This window comes from Aythya fuligula, chromosome 15 (assembly GCF_009819795.1).
Source record: "Aythya fuligula isolate bAytFul2 chromosome 15, bAytFul2.pri, whole genome shotgun sequence".
NCBI classification, from domain to species: domain Eukaryota; kingdom Metazoa; phylum Chordata; class Aves; order Anseriformes; family Anatidae; genus Aythya; species Aythya fuligula.
Genome location: NC_045573.1, coordinates 5,613,157 through 5,637,707, shown reverse-complemented (window position 1 = coordinate 5,637,707; position 24,551 = coordinate 5,613,157). Strand labels below are relative to the sequence as shown.

The 24,551-nt window shown below is 50.9% G+C and overlaps 1 protein-coding gene across 1 annotated transcript; it reads right to left on the bottom strand.

Annotated features, from left to right (window-relative positions):
* Positions 1 to 437: 437 nt before the first annotated feature.
* Positions 438 to 24,318, bottom strand: MICALL2 (MICAL like 2). The gene is made up of 17 exons (XM_032197839.1): positions 24,079 to 24,318; positions 17,475 to 17,523; positions 14,159 to 14,300; positions 12,273 to 12,433; positions 11,479 to 11,600; positions 10,440 to 11,108; positions 10,047 to 10,222; positions 9,126 to 9,201; positions 8,690 to 8,805; positions 8,012 to 8,164; positions 5,221 to 5,276; positions 4,587 to 4,710; positions 3,899 to 3,989; positions 3,499 to 3,572; positions 3,074 to 3,188; positions 2,079 to 2,125; positions 438 to 1,993 (listed from the first exon to the last, which is right to left on the bottom strand). The coding sequence occupies exons 1-17, from the start codon at positions 24,219 to 24,221 to the stop codon at positions 1,908 to 1,910; spliced, it is 2,400 nt and encodes a 799-aa protein (XP_032053730.1). The 5' UTR covers positions 24,222 to 24,318; the 3' UTR covers positions 438 to 1,907.
* Positions 24,319 to 24,551: the final 233 nt, after the last annotated feature.

The window sequence follows — 24,551 nt, the reverse complement described above, 5'->3', positions numbered from 1 at the left end:
CTGATGAAACTGCTGTTCAGCCAGTCAGGTCACCGGGAGGACAGCCCGACCATGGCAGAACGAGCCGGAGCTTGTCTTCTCCCTCAGACTGCCGGCTATGCTGGGGTCCTGCAAGTCTTGGGGATGCGTGTGATGCTAAAGCAGCGAGGGAGAAAATAAATGCACTTACCCATCTGAGAGCCAGGGGGAGTTTAACACAGGAAAATCATGGAGAAACCCCTTGGCTCTGCTGCTGTCCCAGGACCTGTGGCTGGTCTGCGAGCTCTGGATGGGGAAGCTCCTCTATTATGGGTGTGCAAAGCAGGGGCAGCCCTCCCCTGCATCCCCTGCTACCACCTAGGGTCACCCTTGTCTGCAGGGGACTGTCAGTGCTCACAGCAAGCAGGACAGCCCACACCCCGTAACCCACGCCTAAACTCAATCTGGGAGCCTGAGACTTGCACCAGCAACTCTTTATTGTACAAAAACATACACAGGTACACGGTGTCCCATACACACGGCATACCGTGGGCACCAGGAAACCCCTCGGGCACTTGGTACCTCACTGAGCTCACCCCTGCGGTGCCCAGGGTGGGCTGCCTCGGCCAGAGAGCCCCACTGCCACCTCGTGGGTAAGGCACGCATCGCCTCCACTCTGCCACAGGGCACAGCGGGCAGCAAACCTCCTCCCAGCAACATCCCAGGCCCTGCTGGAGAACAGGACCTGGAGAAATCTCCGAGTACTCTGGTGTGGAGGGAGGAAGGAAGTGCAGGGAGTCCACATTTACCAGTGCTAGAGGCAACAGGGATTATTCTGATCTTTCCCTGCCTGTGTCTATCCCTGCTGCCAAGGTTGACTGGGATGAGAGGATATTGCCACCCAGGGCAGCTGCCTGGCTGCAGCCACTCTGGACTGATGGAGGGGAAAAACTCACTGCCTGCATACCAGCACCTATCCTGTCCTGCTCCTACTGTCCTGGTCCCAGGCTGAACCATGGCAAACCCTGAGGGCGCTGGCTGTCCAGGGGCAGAGACTCAGGAGATGAATGTTCATCCCACAAAGAAAACTGGTGGTGAGACAAACTCAGTTATCCCCTTCTGCTCCCAGTTAGCACCAGGCTGTTAAAAGAAGACTTTTGTTTGTCTTCAGTATGGTGGGCCACAGGCAACAAAGACCCTGCTTCATTGTGCAGTTAGGGAAATAAGGAAGCTAAAAATGTCCCCCACAGAGGGAATGAAGCAGTGAGTAACCCCTCATGGCTTTGAGAAAACAGCCTACATCAGCTCTCAAAGAGAGGTCTGGAAACAGAGCACTATTGCTGAAATGTCTCTGGGTCTAGGGCATTCCACCCCATAGTTCAGGAGGTTTCTGGAGGTGTTTCTACTCTCTGCTTCCCCTGGCTGTGGGGCCTGCAGCTACAGCTTGCACTGGTGTAGAAAGTAGGAGACCCTCAATCTGTCTAATGCCCCATAGCATCTCCCTCTGTGACAAAGCACACACAGAGGGAGAAAGAACTGCCCCGTCAGAAACCAGCTCAGCATCCTTGGCACAGCCCTGGCGGAGATGAGGGGGGCACTGCGGGGTGCCATGCAGTGCCATGCTGCTGTATTCAGGTCTGCAGTCACCTGAGCAGTGGATGTGCAAATTGAGTTCTACCCTCCCGAGCTGCCAACAAAGTTGAAGCCAGCTCTGAGCTAGATTCAAAGAAGGAAAATGGTCTTAAGGTGTCTTCTGGGAAAGGTTCACCCCACACCAGTGAGAGAGGACTTGCACCGTCCCTTTGGTCCGCAAACCCGCAGTCTTCATGTCAGAGAGAAGAGAAGCCTCATCACAGTCCTGCACAACTCCAGGAAAGCAGCAGTGAGGAAAGAACATCCCTTTGACAGCCCTCGCTGTGCCACTGGGCCGGGGAATGTCCCTCCTGTGTTTAACTCTTATTTTTCTGCTTCCATATTTTGGACAAACGGAACTTGTTCTTCTTCTTCTCTGGCTCCTGGTTCTCAAGAGATCCATCTGCAGGAGAGGGAGCAGAGAAGATTGAGACCCATGGCCCCACTGCTACTCAGTGCTGCTCCCTAACAGCAGAAAAGGTCCTTACCCAACTTCTGGATCATGTTTGCCAACATCTGGTCCTCCTCTTGCTCTCTGTAATGGAAGAGCATGGCATTAGAAAACTGCTCTGTTTCACAACAAGGTGGTAGACGCTGCAAAACATGCAAAAAAACACGGCTACAGTCCTTCCCCCAGTCAGAAGTGACCAATCCCCTCAGCACACCCCAAAAAGGGGATGGGAAAAAAGCAGTTAAAGTCCTAGACATTAGCAAATTACATCAGCTTTTACAGCCCCCTTTAAAGCAATGGCCTACGTGGGGATTTCCAGATCACGGCAGTCCAGTGCTACATCAGCAGAGCCTTTCCCCAGCTAGCCTATGAATCATCTGAGTTTACCCTGCTGTGAGGCAACGCCACACCCCAGGAGACGAATAAAGATTGAGACACCAGTAGCCTCGGGTGCTGCAGAGGTGCTCACATCAGTCACCCTAGGGCTTGGGCAAGGCCAGAGCCAAAAGCCTGGGCATTACTGGAACCTTCGAGGTGGGGTTGCTGCCCTGAGGGCAAGAAATGGAGGCTGCTCTCAGCAACCAGAGGCACACATCCAACTACTTGACGCAGCAGTCTTCCTTTGAACTTGGGGAAGATCCAGCTCTCAGCACAATGGCTGTGGCTGTTCTTTTGCTGCAGCAGACAAACAGACATGTGGCTTCACGCTCCCAGAGTCCTCCCGGGGTTCACATGCTGCCTCCAACTCCCCATCTCCAGCTTCTCCCTTTCTTGCTCCTGCTTTATACATTTTCATAGTCCTTATCCTCAGAACATGGCTGCAGACCTGATCTCAGTTTTTAACAGGTGCCAAGGAAGCAAAAGCAGCAGCATTTAAGACAAGATGGTTGGTGACAGGTCACCACCCACCTCTCATGGAACAGAAGTCTGGATTAGAGCCATTTGTCCACCCCTAGATCCTGGGCAGTTGAAGAAGTACAGTGCAAACCACTCCTTGTGTTGGCTCATCCTCTACCACCCACAGGCCCTCACCTGATTCTGTCCTCATCCAGGCACTCCACGATATTATTCCGATCGTTGACTGTGTTCAGGTAGGACTCCAGCAGTTCCTTCTCACGCTCCCTCTCTCTGCGTGTCTTCTGTTCCTCTGCACAAGACAAGAGAGGCCTCTCTCACAGCTACAGGTCAGTACCTCCCCACTGGGGTACTGCCTTCACCCTGCTCCAGCAAGTTCCTCTCACAGGCCTGAATTTGATTATCCTCCCACTCAGGGGTACATCTCACATCCCTCAGAAAACACCTGGCAGCTGAGTCAAGAGAGTTCCCCAGTGAAACCATAATCCCTGGCAGGCAGACAGCATCATTCAGATCTCAAGGACATCTTGGGGCTGGTGCACAGAGCGTAGGTCTCTGCACAGCCAGGGACCAGCAGAAATCTCGGTGTAGCTTGTCCTTACCTGGCTTGTTCATGAGGTGTCGCAGCTCCATCTCAATGTTCCACTGCTGCTCCTCCAGCTTCTGCTGTTTCATCCTGGAAGAGACCACAGAAGTGATGAGTTATGCCCCACCACGATCCAGGGCTGAATTTTTCTGAGAAATTTGCCCCCCTCACATTTACAAGGTTTCCCTCACCACAAGCTTATCACAGACCTTAGGGGCTCATCTGTCCATTCAGTGCTCAAAGGCCCACCAGCTAATACCTCAGGATGCTGGCAGGTCTCCCACAGACTTTCTCAAGCCCTTCCTCATCCCACCAGCTGGCAAATTATTTTGGTTGCTGCCACACTTCCTCCTTCACTGCTTACTGCTCACAGATGAAGTGTGTGGGCAGACAGGTGAATTTCTGGTTCTACTTACTTGTACATCAGCTCCGATTCCTGTCTCAGCAGCAGCTGTTTCTCATGGATGAGTTTGAACCAATCCACCATGAGGGCATCCTCAGACTCATCTGCAAAGACCACAGAAGAGCAAAACACCTCCAAAAGCTGCATCAGGTCGGTTCTTCCTGGCTCAAACACACAATCACTTGAAGGAGAGCCCAGGATAACTTGTATGAGCCATAAGCAATCTCAAGTGTAAACAGCTTGTCTTCGCTACTCTGAGATGCAAAGGAAAGGAAGCAGACCCCTTCCTGCAGAAGAAAGCTGCTCACAGATACCCTATCACAGGGCACCCTGCTCATTTTCCATGTGGCTGGCTCAGCTCTGCCACTCTGAATGAACCCACTAATCCCCATGGAATTGGAGCTGGCCATGACAGACAGTCTGCCTTGGGATTCAACCACCAGATAAATAGCAGCCTTTGACTCCCAAAACTCCCTGATCCTCTGCCAGATAAACACAAGACCTTGCTCAAACGACAGGTTAGGATACAGCACGGAGTGGGTTCCAAATTCCCAGGGCTTTATTTTGCTGTAGTAGCTACCTTTGGTAACTCGGTGTCTCACACATACTATGAGCTCCTAAAAACAGAGCCAAGAATGCCCAGGGGTAGGACACAAGCCTCACACCTTCCTACAGTAACAGAGCCCCCTGGTTTTCTTTACCTCCCTCGCAGCCACGCAGCTGCTTCTCCAGATCCACTCCTTTCGATTCCAGCTCATCCAGCTGTTTCTCAATATCACGTACTTTCTCCTGGATTTCTTCCTCAGGGATGTAGTCTGGGTGCAGCTAGGAAAACAAATGTAGGAATGAATACATCTCAGTGCCCTAAGACTGCTTCCTGAAGGCACAGCCCCAACAGAAATGGGAAATGACATAAGGAGCTCAACTCTAGAGCCATGCCCTGGAAGGACCAAGTCAGCAGAGATGCAGAGCTGGCTGTTCACACCGGAGTGGTGGCCATGGCAATGTTACAGTGCTGTGATACACTCACTAGGGTGATAATATCTACCCACACTTGTCAGTCCACAGACATTCCCCCTCCTTGTTGGAGCAGACTGTGTCCACCAGGATTTTGTTATCTATGGTTCTGTCTCGTTCCAGCCTCTACTGTCCCCTTGCCCAGGAGATAAATGGCAGTCTCTCCTTTTCGCCTCTGCTCCAAAGCCTTTTACCCCTTCCCTGAGAATTCAGGTAAACTTTCCAAATAAGATAACCTGAGATGTATCCAGGCAAATACTTCAGCAGAATAACCAGCAACCCCAGTCTGTGCCCATTACACCCGTTTTCCAGCCATACCTTGGTTGGGGACACTGCTTCACAGTTCTGTATGTTAATCAGAGCTGAAGATTTATCTAGAAGGGAAAAAAATAAACCCCACATCAAACTTTAAATAATTCTGTGCTGTGAGACAGTGCCTACACCACTGAGAGCACAAGTCCGTGTCACCCAGCACAGGACACTGACAATACACATGCATTGGCAGGCCCAGACTAAGGTGAGATTTGTGTCCTTGGGAAACATCACAGCCTGGTTTACTCCTTGCTGCTGGACACTCAGATACTCCCAGACCACAGGGTGCTGCTTGCCTCCTCAGGGCACAGGTGGTCTCCTAACTGTGGTGTGGCTTGGGGGCTTGCACCTGAGAACAACGGTTTCTATGTTCATTCATTATCTTGTTAAAACTCAAAGATATTTATCATGGCAAAAAGCACTGCTTATTAAGCTTCCAAAGGGCAAAACAGAAGTATTGGGTTACTGTCACAAGAAACATCAGGTCTCAGTTAAAAATGCCCCTCTAGTGCTCTTGTACAAAGAAGAATCGGTGAATACCAATGAAACAAAGATGGTCCAGGGGACCTTAGCATAGGCCTCAGGAAACTAAGGTTCAATTCCTTCCACAAAACACTTCCTAGGTGAGAAGTCCCTTTGGCCCAGCTACACAGCATTATTTAAGCCCTGGACACCTATTAAAATCAATCCTTCAGCAATGTGTGTTTGTTCCACTGTGCCTCAGCTTCCTCTGCCCACCTGCGCTGCAAGGATAACTACAGGAGAGTGTGAGGTATTCGGATACCCGAGGGGCTGGGCTGGATAATTACCACAGAGAGAGAAGAGAAGCACACGTGGATGATGTGATAGGAAGGAAGACTCTAGTATTAAAAGAGCAGAGCTGTAAGAAAGGCAGCAGTGATGCAGGCTTGGCACACACAAGGAGAAAGACAGGACAGACAGACCAGGGAGCCCCCCGAGAATCTCTTGCTACTGTGCTGACTTGCTGATGAGAAACTCAAGGAAGAGCTCAAGGACATCTCTCAGATTGCCCAGTCCTTGTTCTAACAGGCTTTCTAGAAGACTGTAAAAGGATCAAAAGATGCTGGGTACTGGATTTGGTAATCAGCTGTGTTGTCTCTGCAATGCTGGCCTCCATCAGGTCACTCTTCCCCCTGGATGTAGCTGGTTTGCTGCCCCATATGCTACCTGCAACTCACTCTTCTCTTAAAGGTTCCTCCAACACAGACCTGGCCTGGCACAGGCAGCCTGAGCATCACCTCCCTGTCCCAGCTCAGCGCTGCATTTCCAAGCTCCTTCTGGGTGACCTCTGCAGCATCTCCAAGCAGGGCAGAAAGCTGCATCACTGACCATGAGACCAGGTCACTGGAGGACAACAGCTAGCAAAACCACTCTCTGCTGACCAGCTGAAAGTCTGGTGTCCCCTGATATCCTCAAGTTCTGTCTCCATAGACACAAGATAGGCAAATGGGAAATGGAACAGGGGGCAAGAAAAACACAGTCTCCTTTTTCAACAGGAAACAATACCTACGCCAAATAAAACTAATTATCTACAGAAATGCTCATCATCTACAGTCCTTTGAAGCACACACAGTATTAAGGGCATAACTGTTCATGGAGGCTCTCTGCTGAGGTAGAAACCTATACAGAGGAGCAACAAGTCAGTCCTTAATCCACAGGCTGCCCAGAGACAGCAGCAAGGAAGCAGCCTTTCAGATACCAGGCTTGCATATGTGAAAACTGGGGGCAAATTGCTGGGAAAGTTGCCCACAGGAGGCACTCCCACCAGCAATCACTAAGCTTTAAAAAGAGATATAAAACCAGCCTCCGTTATCTTAACAACTCACTTCCTGGGGAATGAAGTAATGGCGAGCCTCGTGACTGAGTGTGAGAAAAAATGAGATGGAAAGTTTGGGGAAATAGATGGCAATAAAGGTTTGTTAAAACAGACAACATAACTGCTATTTGAATGCTACTCAGCTGTCAGACCTGAAGGCTAAGGACAGTGCTGGAGCCAGCTAAGAAATGAAGCATGAGACCACCAAGCCATGGGGGCCCATCCTACTTGCTCCAAGACAAACATCAGAGTCAGAGCTGAGCCCTGCTCTGAGGATCTTCTAGTTCAAACAGATAAGACACAGCCAGACAGGGTAAGGAAAGGGGAAAACAAACAAGCTGAGCACACAGAACAGCAGCAAACATCAGGTTAGGTCCATGAAATTTCATTGTGGTAGGATATGTAAGAGGGAAAGCAGCAAGGACAACTGGGCAAAACAGAAGAGGTACATAGTGACATCGAGGTTGAACAGACAAGAGTAAGAAACTGGATTAGGAGCAGGGACAAACTGGTCAGAACTGGCTGGGACATCTCTGAATGTCCAAGAAGCAGCAGCCTTGGCTGGAGCTACAGTGTGTTCCGCCAGCTGGAGTCTCTTGCTGACAATTCTCTGCATTCCTTTCATTTCCCAAAGCCACTCAACTGGAGAGGAACAGAGGCAACAGCTAGATTCCCATTCCTCAAATCAGGAGATGTCCTCTTCGTAGCTTTGAGTCTGAAGAATGACAGAGCAGCAACCCTGAAAAATCCATATTTTCATTTCTTCTCTTCCCACTGAATTCCTTGGCCTGGCTGGCTCCTGGTTAGCCCAAGATGGTTAATAAAAATTAATGACACAAATTTTTCCCCCATGACAACAGCCACAGAAAACGCTGGGACATGCCTCCCACACTGACCACTCAGGTCATCCCTAACAGTGCAGAGGAGAGAGTGGCTCTAAGCAGGCAGAAGAGATCTTACATGTGGTAGTGCCTTGATGCAACTGGTGGTTGCCCTCTTCCTTCTTCTTGACAGAGCCCCCATGTTCTTCCCAGCCTTGCTTTGAATTCTGACAGCTCCTGATAAGATCTGAGCTGGGGATCAACTTCTTCTTAACGACTCCACCAGATGAAGCTGAATTAAGAAGCACAGACAGGTCTTGGGTAAGAAATTTCAAGCCTCGTCCCACAAAAATCCCCGTATTGCCCAGAGACTCTGGCATTCATCACTAGCTGCCTTCATTTCTAGTCCTAGCACTCCTCTCTTGATGACACTGAGGGACATGAGTCTGAAGAAAATGGAGAGAAACCACCAGTCACAAGGCCACAGTATGAGAGAAGGGTGGAGGAGAAGAAGGAAAGGTCAGGAACCGTCATCAAGATTTCTCAGCAATACTTATTTATGCAAGAGAGAGCAAGTGAAATCTTGCTAGCTGTCTTACAGAAGAGGAGCACACTGCGAGGACTAAGTCCCTCTCCTTGGGGAATGACAGCTCTCCAAATAAAGGCACTGCAGGGCCAAAGCAGGGTTAGGGAGAGCAAGAATCCCTGCAAAGAAGGCACCATCTCCACCAGCATGTTCCTCACTCTGTGCCTTGCAGCACTAATGCCTGCCCCCGCCTGACCAGCAAAATGAAGGCAAAGCTTATATCCTTCATACCGGAGTCCTGCTTTGCTGATGGCACAACTAACGGACTTGGCTTTGTCTCCTTCTGTGCTGGGCTCCCTGTTCCCACGTGAGAGTTATCAGTAGGCTTCTTAGAGCCACCTTGGTCTCTGCAAAGAAGAAAGACAAAGGTAGGAAACCATCCCTCTAGCAGACTGGTCCACAGAAAGAGCTCTGGACATCCTGGGCCGCGATCTCCAGCCATGATGGTCACACTTCTAATCAGAGTTCAACGATTTGAAATGTGCTCTCCCTTCCCAGAAATGAAAGCCTTTGACTTTTCCTTCAAATAGTTGAAAACAGAAGCATTGAAACATAAGAGCTCTTCCCTCCAACATGCACACAGACCTGCAGCAACAAATACAGCTGCAGACATGGACATCCCCACTCACTTATCATGAAGACCCACTTGCTTGAAAAAAAAACTTACTTGTTGGCCACAGGCTTCAACCGAGATCTCCACTCTGTTGGGTTCTCAGACTTGTCTTCACCAGCATTAATGGTTGCTAAAAGAAGGAACGTAGAAAGATAACATCAGGTCCAATAGGAAGACACAAACCAGATTTGTGTCTCAGGAGGAAGAGAGAAGCCATGCACAGAGGTAGATACCATCATGTTACTGCAGCAAGCCAGCACCAACTCAACAAGTTTAACACAGGCAGATTCCCATACAGTAGGTACTAAATAACCTTGGTGGCATTTTGCCCCTTTCAACTCAAATGTTTTAAAACTTGTGCAACTACAGAAACACAGTCACAATGGAAACAAAGACATACTTAACAGCAATACAACAATAACAGCTTAGATCTTAGAGAGCAAAGGATGGGGGAGGAGAGGGGAGACAAAAAGACCAGCAAGCTCACAACAAACTCCACACAGATACTGTTCTCAGCCCCCCAGATAAAGTGGTTGAGACTAAGAACTCTCAGAACATCAGACCCTAGCCCACTGGACAGTCACTGGGGAGGAAGCTCAGTTCAAAATAGACAAGAAGGCTGGGTAAGCCCCAGTTGTAGCCACAAAATCATCCTGAAGTTATGACAAGGTCTCCAGCCCGGGAAAGTGTACTTAAACTTCTGAAATCCATCATGATCGCAACACTTGATGACAGCTACTACAACTTCAAATACCTGGAGATCCTCAGAGATGAAAAACTCGCCCTGCTACAGGCAGCAGTTGCACAAGGACAAATGGAAGTGTGTTGATCCCCAGAACCCAGAAAACACATACGTAGCGGTACAGATAGGAAGTATGTGACCCACTGACATATTCGCTGTGCTGGCCCAAGAGAAGGGTCTAAAGTTGTCACGCTGTGTCCAGGCAGAGCTGTATACACACCAGTCATCCTCACCTTTGAGGCTTTTTGACTCTGGCTTGTGCACAGAGTCAATAGGTTTGCTGGCAGTCTGATTCTTGGGCAGAGGCTCTGTGATCTTCTCCTGTTTCGGTGCTGTGTACCCTGGTTTGCTGGACTGTGCTTTTGGAGCTGGACTCTGCCATTGAGAACTGGCGGGAGAAAGGTTGCCACTGCAAAAAAGAACAATCTAATGAGTTTTGAAAGTCTGTCCTTTTGCAAAGGATGGAGCTTTATACTGAATGGTGTCCTAAAGATTTGAATGAGTCACTCAGTCTTTAAATCCCATCAGAAACATCAGTCAGGGAAAAAGAAGAAAGATGCAGAGACTTCTCCAAGTTATGCCAAAGTCATCCTGGGAATAAAGAAGGAAAGGGAAATAGCACCTACCTGCTGGATGCTGAGGAGCCAGTGAAACTGAATCTTCCTGGCCTGCTTGGAGAGATTTTTGACCCAGCCAGAGCCTGCATAATATGGTTACGTGCCTGATCCTTCTCGGCATTCTCTGGACTGGCTGCAGCTTCAGTTCTGCCAGAGGTAATTTTACCAGGGCTGTGAGAAGGGACATGTTTTGTAGTGTCAGAGGTTTTATTGCTGAAGGAGTCTGAAGACTGAAAAAAATTTTCTCGGGCTTGCTGTGTTTTTGTTTTTGAGGTTGTCCGAAGTGGATCTGATGGGGTACCTTCATGATGCTCTGTTTTATTTCCCAGCGGGGTACCTTTGCAGTCATCTGATTTATTTACAGCTGAAGAAGACCATGGAGTATTTAGACTTCTGAAGCCAGAGCTTCCAGAAGATGAAACAGATGGCGTGTTTGAATTAGCGATGCCTTCCTGGCTCGGTTTCTTCAACACCTGCTCCAGTTTCTTGGGTTCTGCTGCTTTCTGGAATGGCCTGACAGTGGCAGGGGCTGGGCTGCTCTCAGGTTTGTTCCCGGTGCTGCGGAGTCCAGAGATCTGGACACTGTCTGGCTGTTGGTGGCTGTTACAGATGAACGTACCGGGCTCAGGCCCAGCTTTGTAGCTTCCAGGAAGAAGCACGTTCCAACACTGCCTGCACCTGTGGATAAAGAAGTCTCAGAACACGTCCTCTAGAGCTCTGGGGCCATTGACACACAGCTGAGAGCGCAGGCACAATTACACTGCCAACGCAGGGAGGGTGAAGGTACCACACTGGCAGTGAGCAGACCCCGTGTGCATTTCGTTAGGCACCAGAACAGGAACTGCTAACTGCATGGCCTGGGGTAGGGAAGGCATGGATGAAAACAGACCTGTGCAAAGAGTTTCCCTTATGCACAGGTCAAGAGACTGGCTGCCTCCACTCCGTCAGAAATGTCCTCCAACACCTTGAATGCTTCCCACCTCTCTCTCCAGTCCCAGACTGCCCCTGGGACCCACAGGTTTGTGCCCCCCCTTTCAGAGAGCTGTACCTGAAGCAGTTCCTGTGGTAGAGCTTCCCATCAACCAAGTAGCGCTGCACCAGGTGGACGTGGTTCCCGCAGATACCACAGCTGCTGCTGCGGATATTCCCACTCTCTGCCAGCACCCCTTTCTGTGGGAAGAAGCAGTGGTGAGCAGGCAGCACTGCGGCCTGTGTACAGTTTCAGAATCTCCCAGATAAGCATTTGACATGCACAGCCAGTTGCTAGGACAGGGAAGGGATACGCAGGAAATACTTGCTGTGGCTGACCCCTAGTTTACACAAAGTGGAACAGGATAGTGTAAGGGGAACCTAATTCCACAAGGCCAGAAGGCCAGGGTGTTTGCCTGCATGTGGGAAATTGAAGTTCAAAGGTCTCTGAATTGAATTAGCTTGTGAGCTAATTACTCCAGTGAAAGAGGAGCTTCCCTTCTTCCACCCTGTTTTCATCCCTGTTCTGCTACGAAAATGTTTCCGAGAAATTAATCCATGTTTTCTATCAAAAACAAAATCTCTTCTGTTAGAAATCTCCATCCATGAGATCTACTGGCTAGGAACAACACAGACATATCCTGAGACACCCATGGCCTGTTCACCTCTAGATGAATCCCAGATGGCTGATGGCTTTCCAGTGACTCCCATCTTTATCTGTGCAGCAACCAGACCTCTGGATTAAATCCGAAGCAATAAACAAAAAGTTGAGAGACTGAGGCCCCAGCACTAGCAGCCTTGAACTAACTCAATGCTCCCTAGCTCTCCGAAGAGATTAAAGGTATAAAGAACAGCCCCAACCCCATTTCTTACTGTGGTGACCGGGGAGGTTTCCTTGGGCTTAGCTTTGGCTGGTGGGTGTGCAGGAGGCAGTTTTGGAGACGCCGGCTTGGGAGGCTCTGAAACCACCTTCTTCCCAACAGGCTGCTCCTGAGGTTCAGAGGAAGGACGCTTGATTCCAGCCATGCCTCCAACTGGAAGAAAGGAAAAAGGGCAGATTCTAAGGGAGCATAAGGAAAATTCATAGGCTTAGGAGCTATTTACAACACAAGAAGATCCAGAGGTGCCTGATGGATAACCTGCAAAGCGTACAAGGAGACTCAGGCTTCCTTCACAAGCAGTTCTGTAGTGGAGCAAGGGGAAAGAGGCAACAAGCGAGTTTCACCAGCATATGCAGGAATCAGCTGGCAGCTGAAACTGCTGTTTTATTTTTTTTTCTTCTCAGGGAAATTCCCCAGAAGGGAATGAAAGAGTGGAAAAATACAGAACATAGATGGTGTGAAGAAAATGAGAATCACCACAAAAAGCCTGGAAATGCCCAATGCTCCCTCCATTGCAGATGAAAGATAACCTCTCTAAATTCACAGCAAGTTGAGAAAAGAGAACCACCACCTTCAGTCAAGAGCCCAGCATGAGTGCCCTGTGTCCTGGGAAATGGAGGTAGACTTCCCAGGGAAATAAGGCTTTATGTACAACTGCGACAGACAGGACTCCTCATGGGTCTTGCAGAGATGTTATTTTTGTGTCACTTCCTATTCTGAACATCTCTGCACTCCTTCTGGGAACTCAGCAGTTATCTGAGCTGTAGCTTTGTTTCAAGAGCAACCAACTAAATGACCACCCATCTGAAAAGAGATTATATCCTTCTGAGTAAATACAGGGGATATCTGAGCAGGTTAGGAGCAGAGAGGAAGCCCAGCTCCTAGTGGTCTTCTCTCAAGGTCTTCTCTCAGCTGTCCAAGTCAACACCCAGGGCTCTTTTACCACAAGAGACCAATGGAATGGTGACACCAGACTCAGCAAACACTTCAGACTCAGGCTGCCTGCTAGTTCAGATATCGAGCTCCCAAAGCCCAGTACAGCTTCAGCTCTACTCTTCTGTAAAATCCTGACCTCAATAAAATATTGGCTGCTCGCCCTCTCTGGCCTTCTGTGTCCTGCTTATTTCATGGTCCTGCTGGAGCCCATTCAAAGGTCACGGCGATAGTATTAGGAGTCCGCTTGGAGTCAGAGGGCACATTCCTGGCTGGACTCATTTTCAGACACACACATTCACCCCAGCAACAGGAATGCGACCAAAGCATTTTGTGGGACACTAGAGAGTATAAAAATGTGCCGTGCTTGATGATGTGGTAGGCGAGAAGCTGGGGAGGGGGGAGGAAAGACCCCAAACTGACCCAGATTCCCACCACTTGGCACAAACACGATAGAATTTGTTTCAGCAGGGTTTTAAAACAAGAAATTAAAAAAAAAAAAAAAAGTGGGGGTGGGAAGAGGTTGTGGAGGGAAAGAGAAAGCATAGCTAAATGAGTGAAGAGGTGGAGGAGGGGGAAGAATTCAGATATTAAAGGCAGCCCTCTGGTGTGGCAAGGACTGGGGCAGGGATGGAGGCACCCAAGAAAGGAAAGCTGAAGTGTAGACCACAGAAGTGAACTTTCTGTGCTCCTAGCTGACTGGGCCATGATAAATTTTAGATTATATTTTAAATTCGAAGACACTTTAAAGATGAAGCACAGCCCTTGTGCCCTTCCAAAAGCACTGGTGCTGCTGCAGTAAGTGAAGAGGTCAGATCCCCCACTGAAATAGTTTTGGCACCAAAAGGCCTCCATGAAGTCTATTTTGCCTTTCCAAGCTAGGAAAGAAAAAGCACAAAATTGAGGCCCAATCTTGGCCACCCCTCCAGGGAACGTGGCACTTACTTGGAGACCGTCCATGGAAGTAGTTATAATACTGGGAAACGTAGGTGATGATGCTCAGCCTGTCTGGTACCCTCAGAGCAACCATATCCTCTGCATCCAGCAAGGCTGGGATTCCCAGCTCCTCTGATGCCACTTGGAATGCCTGGGGAAGGAAGAAAACAAAAAAATGAGGGGTCTCGTCCAGCCCAGGCAGCAGAGCCGCTCCGCATCAGGAGAAACTGCACCGCAAACAGCCCCACTCGGATACTAATTCTACTGGGGAACAGCTGCACCAGTTTAACTCCGACATCGTCCAGCCCTTGCAGGAACCAACAGAGTCGTGGCTTCCAGCCACCGCCTTGAAAAACTCAGGCAGGGAGCCAAAAATCTGGCCTGGCAAGCTGGCCGGAGCTCGGTGCACGGGAACTCACCTGGGTTTCCCCTGCTCTTCCTCGAGCCTGCCTCTATCTGGATGCACACAGCTGCGGAGAGAAGGCCTGGCAGAAGGGTCTGTGGCAGCCCGTGCTGGCGTGCAGGCTGCCAGCCCAACCGGGAGCTCTCCCCAGCTAACGGTGTGCCGGGAGGTGTTTGCAGGCAGCCTTCTAGCTCCGAGAGCTGTGCAAATGTTAACGCTGCCTGCCTACTGCCTGCTCTTCCCCATCTGAAAAAGGGGAAATCTTGGGCTGAGAAGGAAAGCATTCCTCCCAGGCTAGAAAGCAGGAATAGAGGAATAACACTGAAGAATTTCTGATACCTAACTCCCAGCTTAACCATTTCCGTGCTAACGTAACATGTGTTTGGGGCAAATATACCTCTTTGTGGTGCCCTTTGCTCTGACACTGCAGGATCAAAGTCAGGTAAAGGACAGAAAAGCTGTTCTGTTTTGCCACTGCACAAGAGGACAAAAGAAAAAAGCAACATCCCTAAAACAACTTTTCCTTTGCTCGACTCACCACAGGACTTCTGCTAGGGACTTTCTCCATCCCTCTCCCTTCCTCACTTATGGGAAAATCCTTTCTTTCCCCCTTTGGAGCATCCCTTTTGAAATGTCAGCAGAGCAAAGGACAACAGCACCTCAAGGAGCAGAGACACCAGGAAGGCTCCTGCTGAATCCCACAGTTAAATGGTTAAAGAAAGACTTGCACACATTAAAACCCTCCGCATCTGACCTCTGGCGCAGACACACAACAGGGCTGGTGTACAAGCTCCCTATTCCTGCTTAGAAGAAACAAACAGCCACTGTGTTTTAGCAAGATAATTACCATTTTTTTCCATTGGGTATCCCAGTAAAAATGTAACCGAGCTGACATTACGCACGCGCTCAGCCAGTTACCTCTGGCGGCACCACCCGGCTGCCAGCCCAGCCTGGCACCTGCCCGTCGTGTAACCTCATACTTAATATGGTTTTTTTGGCGTGTTCCCCATCCCGCTGGCTGCATGACTTGTCTGACCAGTGGGGTTTTCTTGCTGGGCATTGCCAGAGCCGTGCCACCTCCTGCTACACGGTGCTGTTGGTCAGACCCGTGCAACAGGCACACAACAAGGGTTGTTGTGTTGTTGAGGGTGCTCCGTGCACACAGCCAGTTTGGCCAGGACGAAGTGAGCAATGCGAAGGGCAGCATGAGGATGTGGTGTCTGTCCCCTGTGCCTTCTGTGTCCTCGTGCTCCTGGGAACTGCTCTTCCTGGAGGTTAACCAGCCCACCGCCTCACCTGGCCCAGTTGCTTTGCCCTCCCTGCCTGCCCAGGCTGGCCTTTAAAGAAGTGACGTGATATTTGGTGCAGCTCCAAGGATTTACAAAGGAGGTAAGCACTGCTGCTCCCATTTTGTGAACGCTGCACAGAAGAGGCAAAGAGGTTTGAGGACATCTGAGCAGGCCATGCACAGCTTTTCACTGCTGTACCCACTACACCAGGCCACCACACATTAGCACTGAAGAAACTGGATGCAAGGTCTCTAGAAACCTTTCTCTTATTTATACATATTTTGAAATCTTTAACAAACAAAAAAAGACACCAACAGCAATTTCTCCTTTTTTTTCCCCTTCTTTTTCTTTTTGGCACTTGAGGAGTGACACATTCTTTCTTGGCAAAAAGACCTCATGTGGCAAGTCGCAGCCTGGACAAGATTTTTTTTGTTGAGTAACACAGCCTCTGAAAAGAAGTTACTGAATAGTGAGGCACGAAGGAGGGCCTGAACAATAGCAGAGGAGCAGTGCTGGGAGAAATCAGACCACTCGTATCCCGAGAGCAGCCAGAGGAAGAAAGCTGTGATGGAGAGCAGTCCGAGGAAGGAGGCCAGCCCAGGAACCCAGTGCCACGGGGAGGTGGAGGGGACAATCCCACCCACGGCAGAGCCAGGCCAGCGGGACAGCAGCAGTAAAAGGGCACCGAGAACAGATGCAGTAAGGAAGGGAAAGCAAAATAAAGGATGAACTAAACAACAGAGGAAAGGGAGGGAGGGAAACACAGGCTGACATAGGAGAGTGGAGCAACTGTTTTTATGAGAGGCACAAAGAAGCTTTTCATTAGGAAAAGCACTGGAGGTCAGTTGTACAGCTCATTTCCCAGAGAAAAACAAAGCTGCCAGCAGAACAGACACCATCAGCCAGGCGCAGGGAAGAAGCAGCACTTGGGGCTTCACAGCACTCTGGCCAGGACGACCATCCACAGCAGAGGCCCTTGTGCCTGCCAAATACCAAAGCTCCCAGGCAAAAACACTCAGCCTGAATCTCACCTGCAAGAGGGAAACACACAGGGCTGAACCCCACAGCCCGAGTGACTGCTCACGTAGCACAGCCCAGGCTCAGGGAGATGGCACTGCCCCAGGGCAGCAGAAATTAGGGAGCACACGGAGGTGAGGAACACACAGGATCCCAGCTTTTAGCTCTCCTGGAGGATTCTAAGTCCACTTTGAGATGAGCAAGCACTTCCAAAGTACCTTTCATTCAGAGATGGTGATGGGCTATGTAGGGTGAGCAGAGATGGAAGAAGCCCGTGGGAGTCGTGGCTCTGTTAGACAAGAGCTGGCAGAGTGAGCAGAGCTGTACACAGCAGAGACGGTGACACGGTCAGTTCCAAAGGGAACTGGACACACTAAGGACAGGCATCACTATGCAGCCCGTGGAGAAATGTGAGCAGGCTGAGGGTGCTTTCAAGCTGCCAGCGAGCCTGGACATTACTGTTTAAATGAGAAGGTTGGATGCATGCAGAATAAGCCAAAGGATCTGAATAAGGCACTGCCAGGTCACTGCACCTGCAGGGTTTCTGCTGGTAAAACACACAAGCAAGGTGCCAGGCCATGGACTAGACCAAAAGAAAACATCAAAAGCCACTTACCAACTTGTTGTTCTCATACACGTTTTCTTTACTGAGGGAGTTGAAGTTTCTGAAACACAGAAAGAAGAGAAAAACCTCAGGCTGGTGTCGTTGAGCAACCTGCTTCGCTTCCAGCTTCTCAAACCTCTCCGAGCCCCGCTGGTCTGGGGGACAGAGCATCTCCTCCCTCCCTGCCTTTCCAGAGGGAGCAGCCTGGCAGATCCCGTCTGAGCCTCCAGACAGCCACAGAGCTGCTGCTCCTCCTGGGACAGGAGCGGCCAGGAGGCCCAGCAGGCACAGCCATCTGCCCACGGGCAGCACAACGCATTTCTGGCACGTCCAGCCCCGCAGGGCTGCCTTCCGCAGCCTCCCGCAGACAGGACATGCCGATGCCAAAACAACCCGTGCAGGTTCAGGGGCTTTGCTGAGACAGCCAGGAGCAAATTCTGACTTGTGGGTTTTTTGTTATTGTTGTTTTTGTTGTTTTTTCCTCCAAAAAGCCTCTCTTCTTTCCCACCCTGAGAGGAGAAACCCCTGGCTGCCAGCCAGACTTGCAACACACTTTCCCTGGAAACATTTTCCTAGCAGACACATCCATCTCTGCCCTTCCTCCAAGTCATCTCCATGAAGAGACACCATGGAACTCGGAGAAGGGACTGATACCTCCAACACTGCCTGTATCTCATGCTGCTCGATAAATCCATACCTCTGATCTCAGATGCTTCTGCTTCCACCAGTTCTGGTTTCAAAACCTCTTTCCTTCTCTAGCACAGCTGTATAAAACCAGGACCGAGAGCCTGCATGAGAAACACCTTTGCCCACAACACAATTCTGTGACTGATAACACTGAAGTTGCCTTTAAAAATCTCGTTCTCCTTTCCCTGGGGCTGTCACTTTTGATTTGTAATCTAAACCAATAACTGAAAAGGAAGAGACAATTACTGCTTGCAGTTACAAGCCAAAGTCAACAACCCTTCTTCATTTTCTGTTGTCCCTGGACATCACTTCCCTCCTCTCCTCTCCAGATTTTCTCTCCACTCCCCAGATTTGCTCTCCCTTCTCTGATCCAACCCAATTGCCACCTCTGCACAAGGCTAGGCCAGAAACTCACAAACTGGGAGTGGAAGACAGGCAGGAAAGCACAGGGGAGAGTGAGTCTGTGCCCTTGGAAGCAGAGCCCCAGTTCAGTGTGCTTTTCCCACACACAGAGCGTGTGCCTTGCTGAGGAAACCTTCACCACCAGCCTGTTTGAAACACTTGCTAACATGGGAACACGAAACTGGCTGCTGGCTGCCAGCCTCGCTCTCCAGCACCGCTTCTTCCTGCCCAGGCAAGCGCGCAGGGTCAGCTCCTCGCTGATAATCCAGTTTCACTTTACAATCCTTGTGCTTCTTGGCACGAAGCTCAGTGAAAGGCTTTTATCAGCAAGGAAACTCTCACTGGCCAACAAAAAAGGCTACACCACCAACACTGTGTTTTTGTAGGTAGCACCTTTATAACCGATGCAGCTTTACCCCCGTTGGCCTCACCTTTTAAAAGGAGTGAGGGTAGCGGTGTGAGAGCCAGGGCAAAGCGGGCTCACGGCGATCTATTCATGAGACAAACATGATCCGCACCGCAGCGGGGGAACTTTTTCCATGACTGGTAAGAGCAAGGAGCAAGCTGGGTCCTTTGTCTGCTTCGCAGAGAAACTAGAGCGTTGCATTGCAAATAAGAAAGGCACCCAAAGCCAGGGCTGCCTCCCATCTCCCACATCTGAGGCTGCTGTGCTGGATAACGAGAGAGTGAACAGGAAGCGACCGCAAAGACCCAAAGGTCAAACTCCCCACGCGAAGCACGTCAAGCCAAGCACATCCCACCTTTAAGTCTTAGCCCCTTTCCTGCGCAGTCTGAAGGGACTCGCAGAGGTTGTTCTCCGAGCGGTGCTCCTGCCCAGGCACTTCCCTTCCCTGAGACAATGGGTTAGAAAGAGCGGTGAAAATAACTACAGGACAAAAAGTTTCAGTGGAACAACAGATGTAATCATCCTGTTTTGTGTCAGGCAAGAAAACCATCTCTTTTAAGAGGCAGCTGAAGGAGGTGGTTGCAGCCCTCTGCCTCACTGCCGGTTCCGCCTCCGCGGACATCCTGAGCGCAGGAAAACACCTGCAGGAGACCAGGAGAGCTCCAGCTTCCTCGGCCATGCAGAGCAGTAACACAGCGCCGAGGGGAGCAGGGAACAGCAGGAGCAGTACCCACTCACACGGGGAGCCCGGTGAAACCAGTCTGCGTGCTGGAAACACAAGGCCACGAGTCCAGGCTTTGCTCTGCACCAGCACGTCAAAACGCAGATGCAGGAGGTGGCTGCAGCAGAGCCGTGCCGGCCTCAGTAACCCTGGAGTGAGCTATTTATTGTCAGCCCGCGCCTCTTACTCCCACCTTGCTGTGTGCTGTTTGCTGTGGTATCATCTGTACAGCTTCCCACTTGTGTGGCACGGAACAGAGACACAAAAGCTGCGTCTCTGGAGGTGAATATCTGAAATCCCCTTCTGGTCCCCGGGGAGAGTGCAAAGAGCCAGCTCACTCGGTCATTTCAGGAGCTCCCTACCCTCTCAGCATCGCTGCTTCCCGGCTAGCCAGGTGAGCAGTTTACATACAGTATTTCTTTTGAAAGCTGGTGCATCTCCTATCTTGGAATATCAAAGCTCTCTGGACCAATGTAATCCTAAGAAAGCAAAGCTAATACTAAATGGAGAAGTAGGAGTTCTCCGCTGAGAAAACACAGGCAACTGAATTAATTGGAAGAGGTGAGAAACATAAATCTCACCCAAGAGAGCGCTTCCAGAGCTGGAAACAAATCAGAATGGAGTTTGCTAGCAAAGGAATAGAAGTGAAGTTTTTAGCTCTGCAGAAAGTCCTTCTCTTAGCCAAAAGTGGCCGAGCATTTGCCGTGCCCAGAAATCTCCGTGACCACCCACTGCTCCAGCTGCACAGACCCAGAGCTCCCAGCACACCAGGCTCCTTTGCAGGCACACGTGCTTCCCCCTCTGCTGCTGCTGCTGCAGGCGCTAACTCAGCTGGAAACCTCACCTCGGAGCAGATGGAGGTAAAAAAGTCGCAGAGACCACAGGCTGTGAGGGTTCCAGAGACCCTCCTGTCTGTAGGCACTTCTGTGCTATTTCCCCTGGAGACAAGGAGGTCTGTGCGGTCACAAGGATCACTGGAAGAAAGCAAAGCACCCTTTGCCTGCATACAGACCTCAAACAGAGGGTTTGAGCTCCGAGTGCTGTGCCGGGAATGGGATCTCCCAGCAGTGCTCAATCCGGAGGTGCAAAGCACCTGGGACAGGGCTGGGAACCCCAGGTGGAAGATGCCCCCCACGCACCCCTCCTCCTCTCCGCAATGCCTGCTCCGCATTCCTCTCAACCCACTGGCGGGCTGCAACTAATAAAAGATGAGGCTGAGGACAAGTAATAACAGATGAGGCTCCCTGACCCTAGGGCCACCCGCCTGGCACGCAAACCGCAGCCCCGCAGAGGCCGAGCAGGCGGCAGCTCTGCTTCGCCCCAGCTCTCTGCTGAGGAGAAGGAAACCATGAGCAACCCTCCCTGTCCACGTTAGAGGCTCCCAGCCTCATCCCGTCTGGCTGAGCTGACGGCAACCCCAAGAACAGGGCTGGAGGAACGGGTGCACGCAGCTGCTCAGCGCCGGCCACCAAACGCGCGTGTCCCAGCGGCGCACGGCTGCCAAGGGGGATTTCACAACCGGTCCCTTCCCAGAACGCTGCTAAACGCCCGCCAGCAGGCTGGGAAAGCAGGATCCAGGACGAAGAGAAGGAGCCGAATCAAAAACTTTCCTCGACATCTGGCATTAATATCAGAGAGAGCGTGCACGGCTCCCTGCTGCTTCTAACCCACGTATCAGTCTGAGACCACGAAACCCCCGGCTGGAGCTCGCACCGGCAGCACCGTCACAGCCAGCAGCTGCAGGGCAGAGCCCACATCACACCGCTGCAAAGCTTCACGTTCTCTGACACAAGGAACTTCAGGGCTCTGCTCTCATCCCACAAAATGGGCTCGGATCTGCCTGATGATGTGCCCGTGCCTGGCTGGGGCTGGGTACCAAACATGCTTCAGCTGTGATGAAAGAAATGAATTTCCATGGTAATTCGCTGTGTGCCTCCACGCCCCCAGAACCCAGCCTGTCTGCGCATCCGCGGGTGAGTGGGAAGTGAGCTGGAAATGCGTTTCTAATTTTACACAGCCTGCCCTGTTCACTGATAACATACAAGCTGACATCAGGCAAGTTTGAGAGGAGTTATCACATACCCCATATGGTTTTTGGCAAGAAAACAAGGAGCAAGAAACTGCACCAGCCTGTCCTCCGACCCATGTAACTCTCGAGAGAAGCACATGACTATTACCAGCTCTTGTAATTGCTTGAAGTTTTCCCGAGAATTTCTCAGGCTCCTCCAAGGAAAAATCCCCTCTCCATACCATGTACTCCTCAGCCCAAGAATGTAAACCACGAAAGAAAACATGCTGTTGCAAAACTCTTCTGCAGTGACTGAATCGTGTTCTGCAAGTGATTTATACACAAGAGCTTCAGCAAACACACCGGCTTCTCCAAACACCAATTATCATATTCTAGTTTTACTTTCTGTATGATACTTTTAATCTTCAGCTAGGATCTTTGCTAGAAGCCAGGGGAGGAGCTCAGGATAAATCACTTCAAGCCCCTGAGAAGCAGGAGTCACAGCCACATGTGCACCCAGTCACCCTTTCCTGTCAGTGGCTCCTGAAACGCCAAAAGGATTTTTGTACATTCACAGGGAATTTGCACAAGTATTCAGCCCCAGGAGCTGAGGTACACGTGACATCAGGCAGCCCTGGACACCAACCACTTGAAAGTATAATTTGCTTCCAGCAGGACTTTGCCCAGTACAGCTGGTGTTTTCCTGTATTATACCACTGACAGCAAGGAGGGAGGTCACAGATAAATGCTTTTCCTTAACCTTCAGGCAGTCTTGCTGAGCTGGTCCAAGTCAGAAGGAGTTTCTGTAAGGTTCTGCATAAAGTCAGGCAGGATTTCCATCAGAAGAGGAATTCAATGGGAGTAGAGAGACGCCACAAAGATTGCTTCCTCTCTGCAGCACAGGAGTATTTACTTAAGATATGTCTATCCACAACTCGTGGTGCACAGTTCAAGGATTATAAACGACTCACTAAACTCACTTAAAGGAGTTTATGAGCCCCTGGTCACTCTCATGCTCTGGATGGGCTGGCAATGGAATCGGCCAGGAAGCAGTCCCAGCCATCCACGAGCACCTCCCAGACACACCAACCTTTCTGTCCTGGTATTTCAGTACTTCTGGGACTGTGAATGAAAGGAAGGAAAGGGAATATCTGGAGTCACATGGAAGTGACAGCAGGTCAGGAAGCCATACACTGCAACACCATGGTGACTGCCAAAGCACCGGCAAGGAGGGGACATCAGAGAGGGCGCGCCTGAAGTTCCTGCATGACCTCCTGCTGCACAAGGCTGCTCTGACCGCTTCAAAGTTTCTAAACCAACTGAGAGGAGAGAGAGCAAAAGGTTATCTTCTCGGGCTTCCACCAGAAGCAAGACACCTGCAAAAGAGATCTCTGCACACAGACGCACGCGGTAGGCTGTCCTGGAGTCTTGAGGCAAAGGCAGAATTCAGGAAACAGCAGGGAAACCACAGCACAGAAAACGCACCCCAGTCCTCCACGTCTGGCTGGGAGTGACCTCATGCTTAAATCAATACTCCCGGGCGATCTTTGTGCTGCTCCCTTACCTTGAGAAACTCCCTAGTTTTTTTTAATATATATAGTTTGTGTTTTTTTTTTTTTTTTCCTTTTTTAGTTTCCTTTGGTAATTTACATATCCAGAGGTTACATTTGGTCAGAGACGGGTCAAAACCCACGGGACAACAGCAAAGAAACCAGCAAGGACTGGAAAACACTGTGCCTCCCACGGACAGAGCTCTGGACGTGCAAACAAGTCAGTCGCAGGAATGCAGCAACCACCAGGCACCAACAAGGGGATCCCTGCGACGAGGGCGCTTGCCCTGCTCCCAGGGCCCTGCGAGTGGGCTGGGGGAAGACGCAATTCCTCTTCTGCACAGCTCCTCCAGAAAACTGCCCACTTTTCTTTTGTATTTGATTCAACCAGCGCTTGCTTCTTAACTAATAACCCACGGAATTGCCGTTTGGCCGCGCAGGGAAAGCCAAGCCTAAACAAACACAAGCAGCGAAGAAGGAAACATTTCCCAAAACAGTGCCTGAACTTGTTTTGCAACAGAAAAGGACGTATTTTAAGGGTTTATCTTTCAGCCACAGCTCCCCGAAGAAGGAGAAAAAGGGGAAAAAAGGAAAAAGCAGCGAGGGCAGAGCTCTGCTCAGAGACCTTCGCTGGCGTTAGCAGAGCTCGCATGAGGACCGAGCATCTCCTGAGGAGAAGATAACAGGACAAGGCAACGGGACAAGGCAACGGGACAGGTCCCTTTCTGTCAACTTTTTGTCCCTTTCCCCTTGGGCAAGCACCCGCGGAGTGCCCAAATGGCGGGTCCCGGCTTCACCGAGCGGGCTGCCCATGTGCTGGCCTCGACGCCCAGGGTACTCACATGAGGTCGGGGCGGTGGCGGTGCAGGATGGCGCAGAAGGCCAGGCCGTCGCGGAACGAGGTGGTCATGTTGGTGATGCTGACATCGCGGTAGCCCTCGCACTGCTGCTTGCACCACAGCTGCAGGTTCTGGATGGCCGCCATGGCGCGGGCACAGGGAGGGAGAGGCGGAGGTGGCGATGAACGCCCCGGGGGGGATCGTTGAAGGCCACCAGGAGCCCTCAGTTCCGTCAAGCCGAGCCGGGAGGGAAGGAGGGAAGCAGGGAGAGAGGGAAGGAGGCAGGGAAGGAGGCTGCCGGCCCTGTGGGCGGCAGCGGGGCCGGCTCGGAGGCGGGGAAAGGGGCGGGCGGCGGCGGCCCCTCACGGCCGCCCTGAGGCGGGCCCGCGGGGCGCGCTTGGTGGTGTGCGGGGTGGCGAAAGGGGCAGGGAAAGTTGGGTTTTCGACGAAAAATGCCTCTCACGCCGCAAGTTGGC

Coding starts and splice junctions, on each gene's coding strand:
- MICALL2 (XM_032197839.1), bottom strand. CDS start 24,221: ATGGCGGCCATCCAGAACCTGCAGCTGTGGTGCAAGCAGCAGTGCGAG. Junction 5,277..8,011: donor GCATCAAGGCACTACCACAT/GTAAGATCTCTT, acceptor TTTCCCTTCTAG/ATAAATCTTCAGCTCTGATT. Junction 3,573..3,898: donor GAATCGGAGCTGATGTACAA/GTAAGTAGAACC, acceptor GGTCTCTTCCAG/GATGAAACAGCAGAAGCTGG.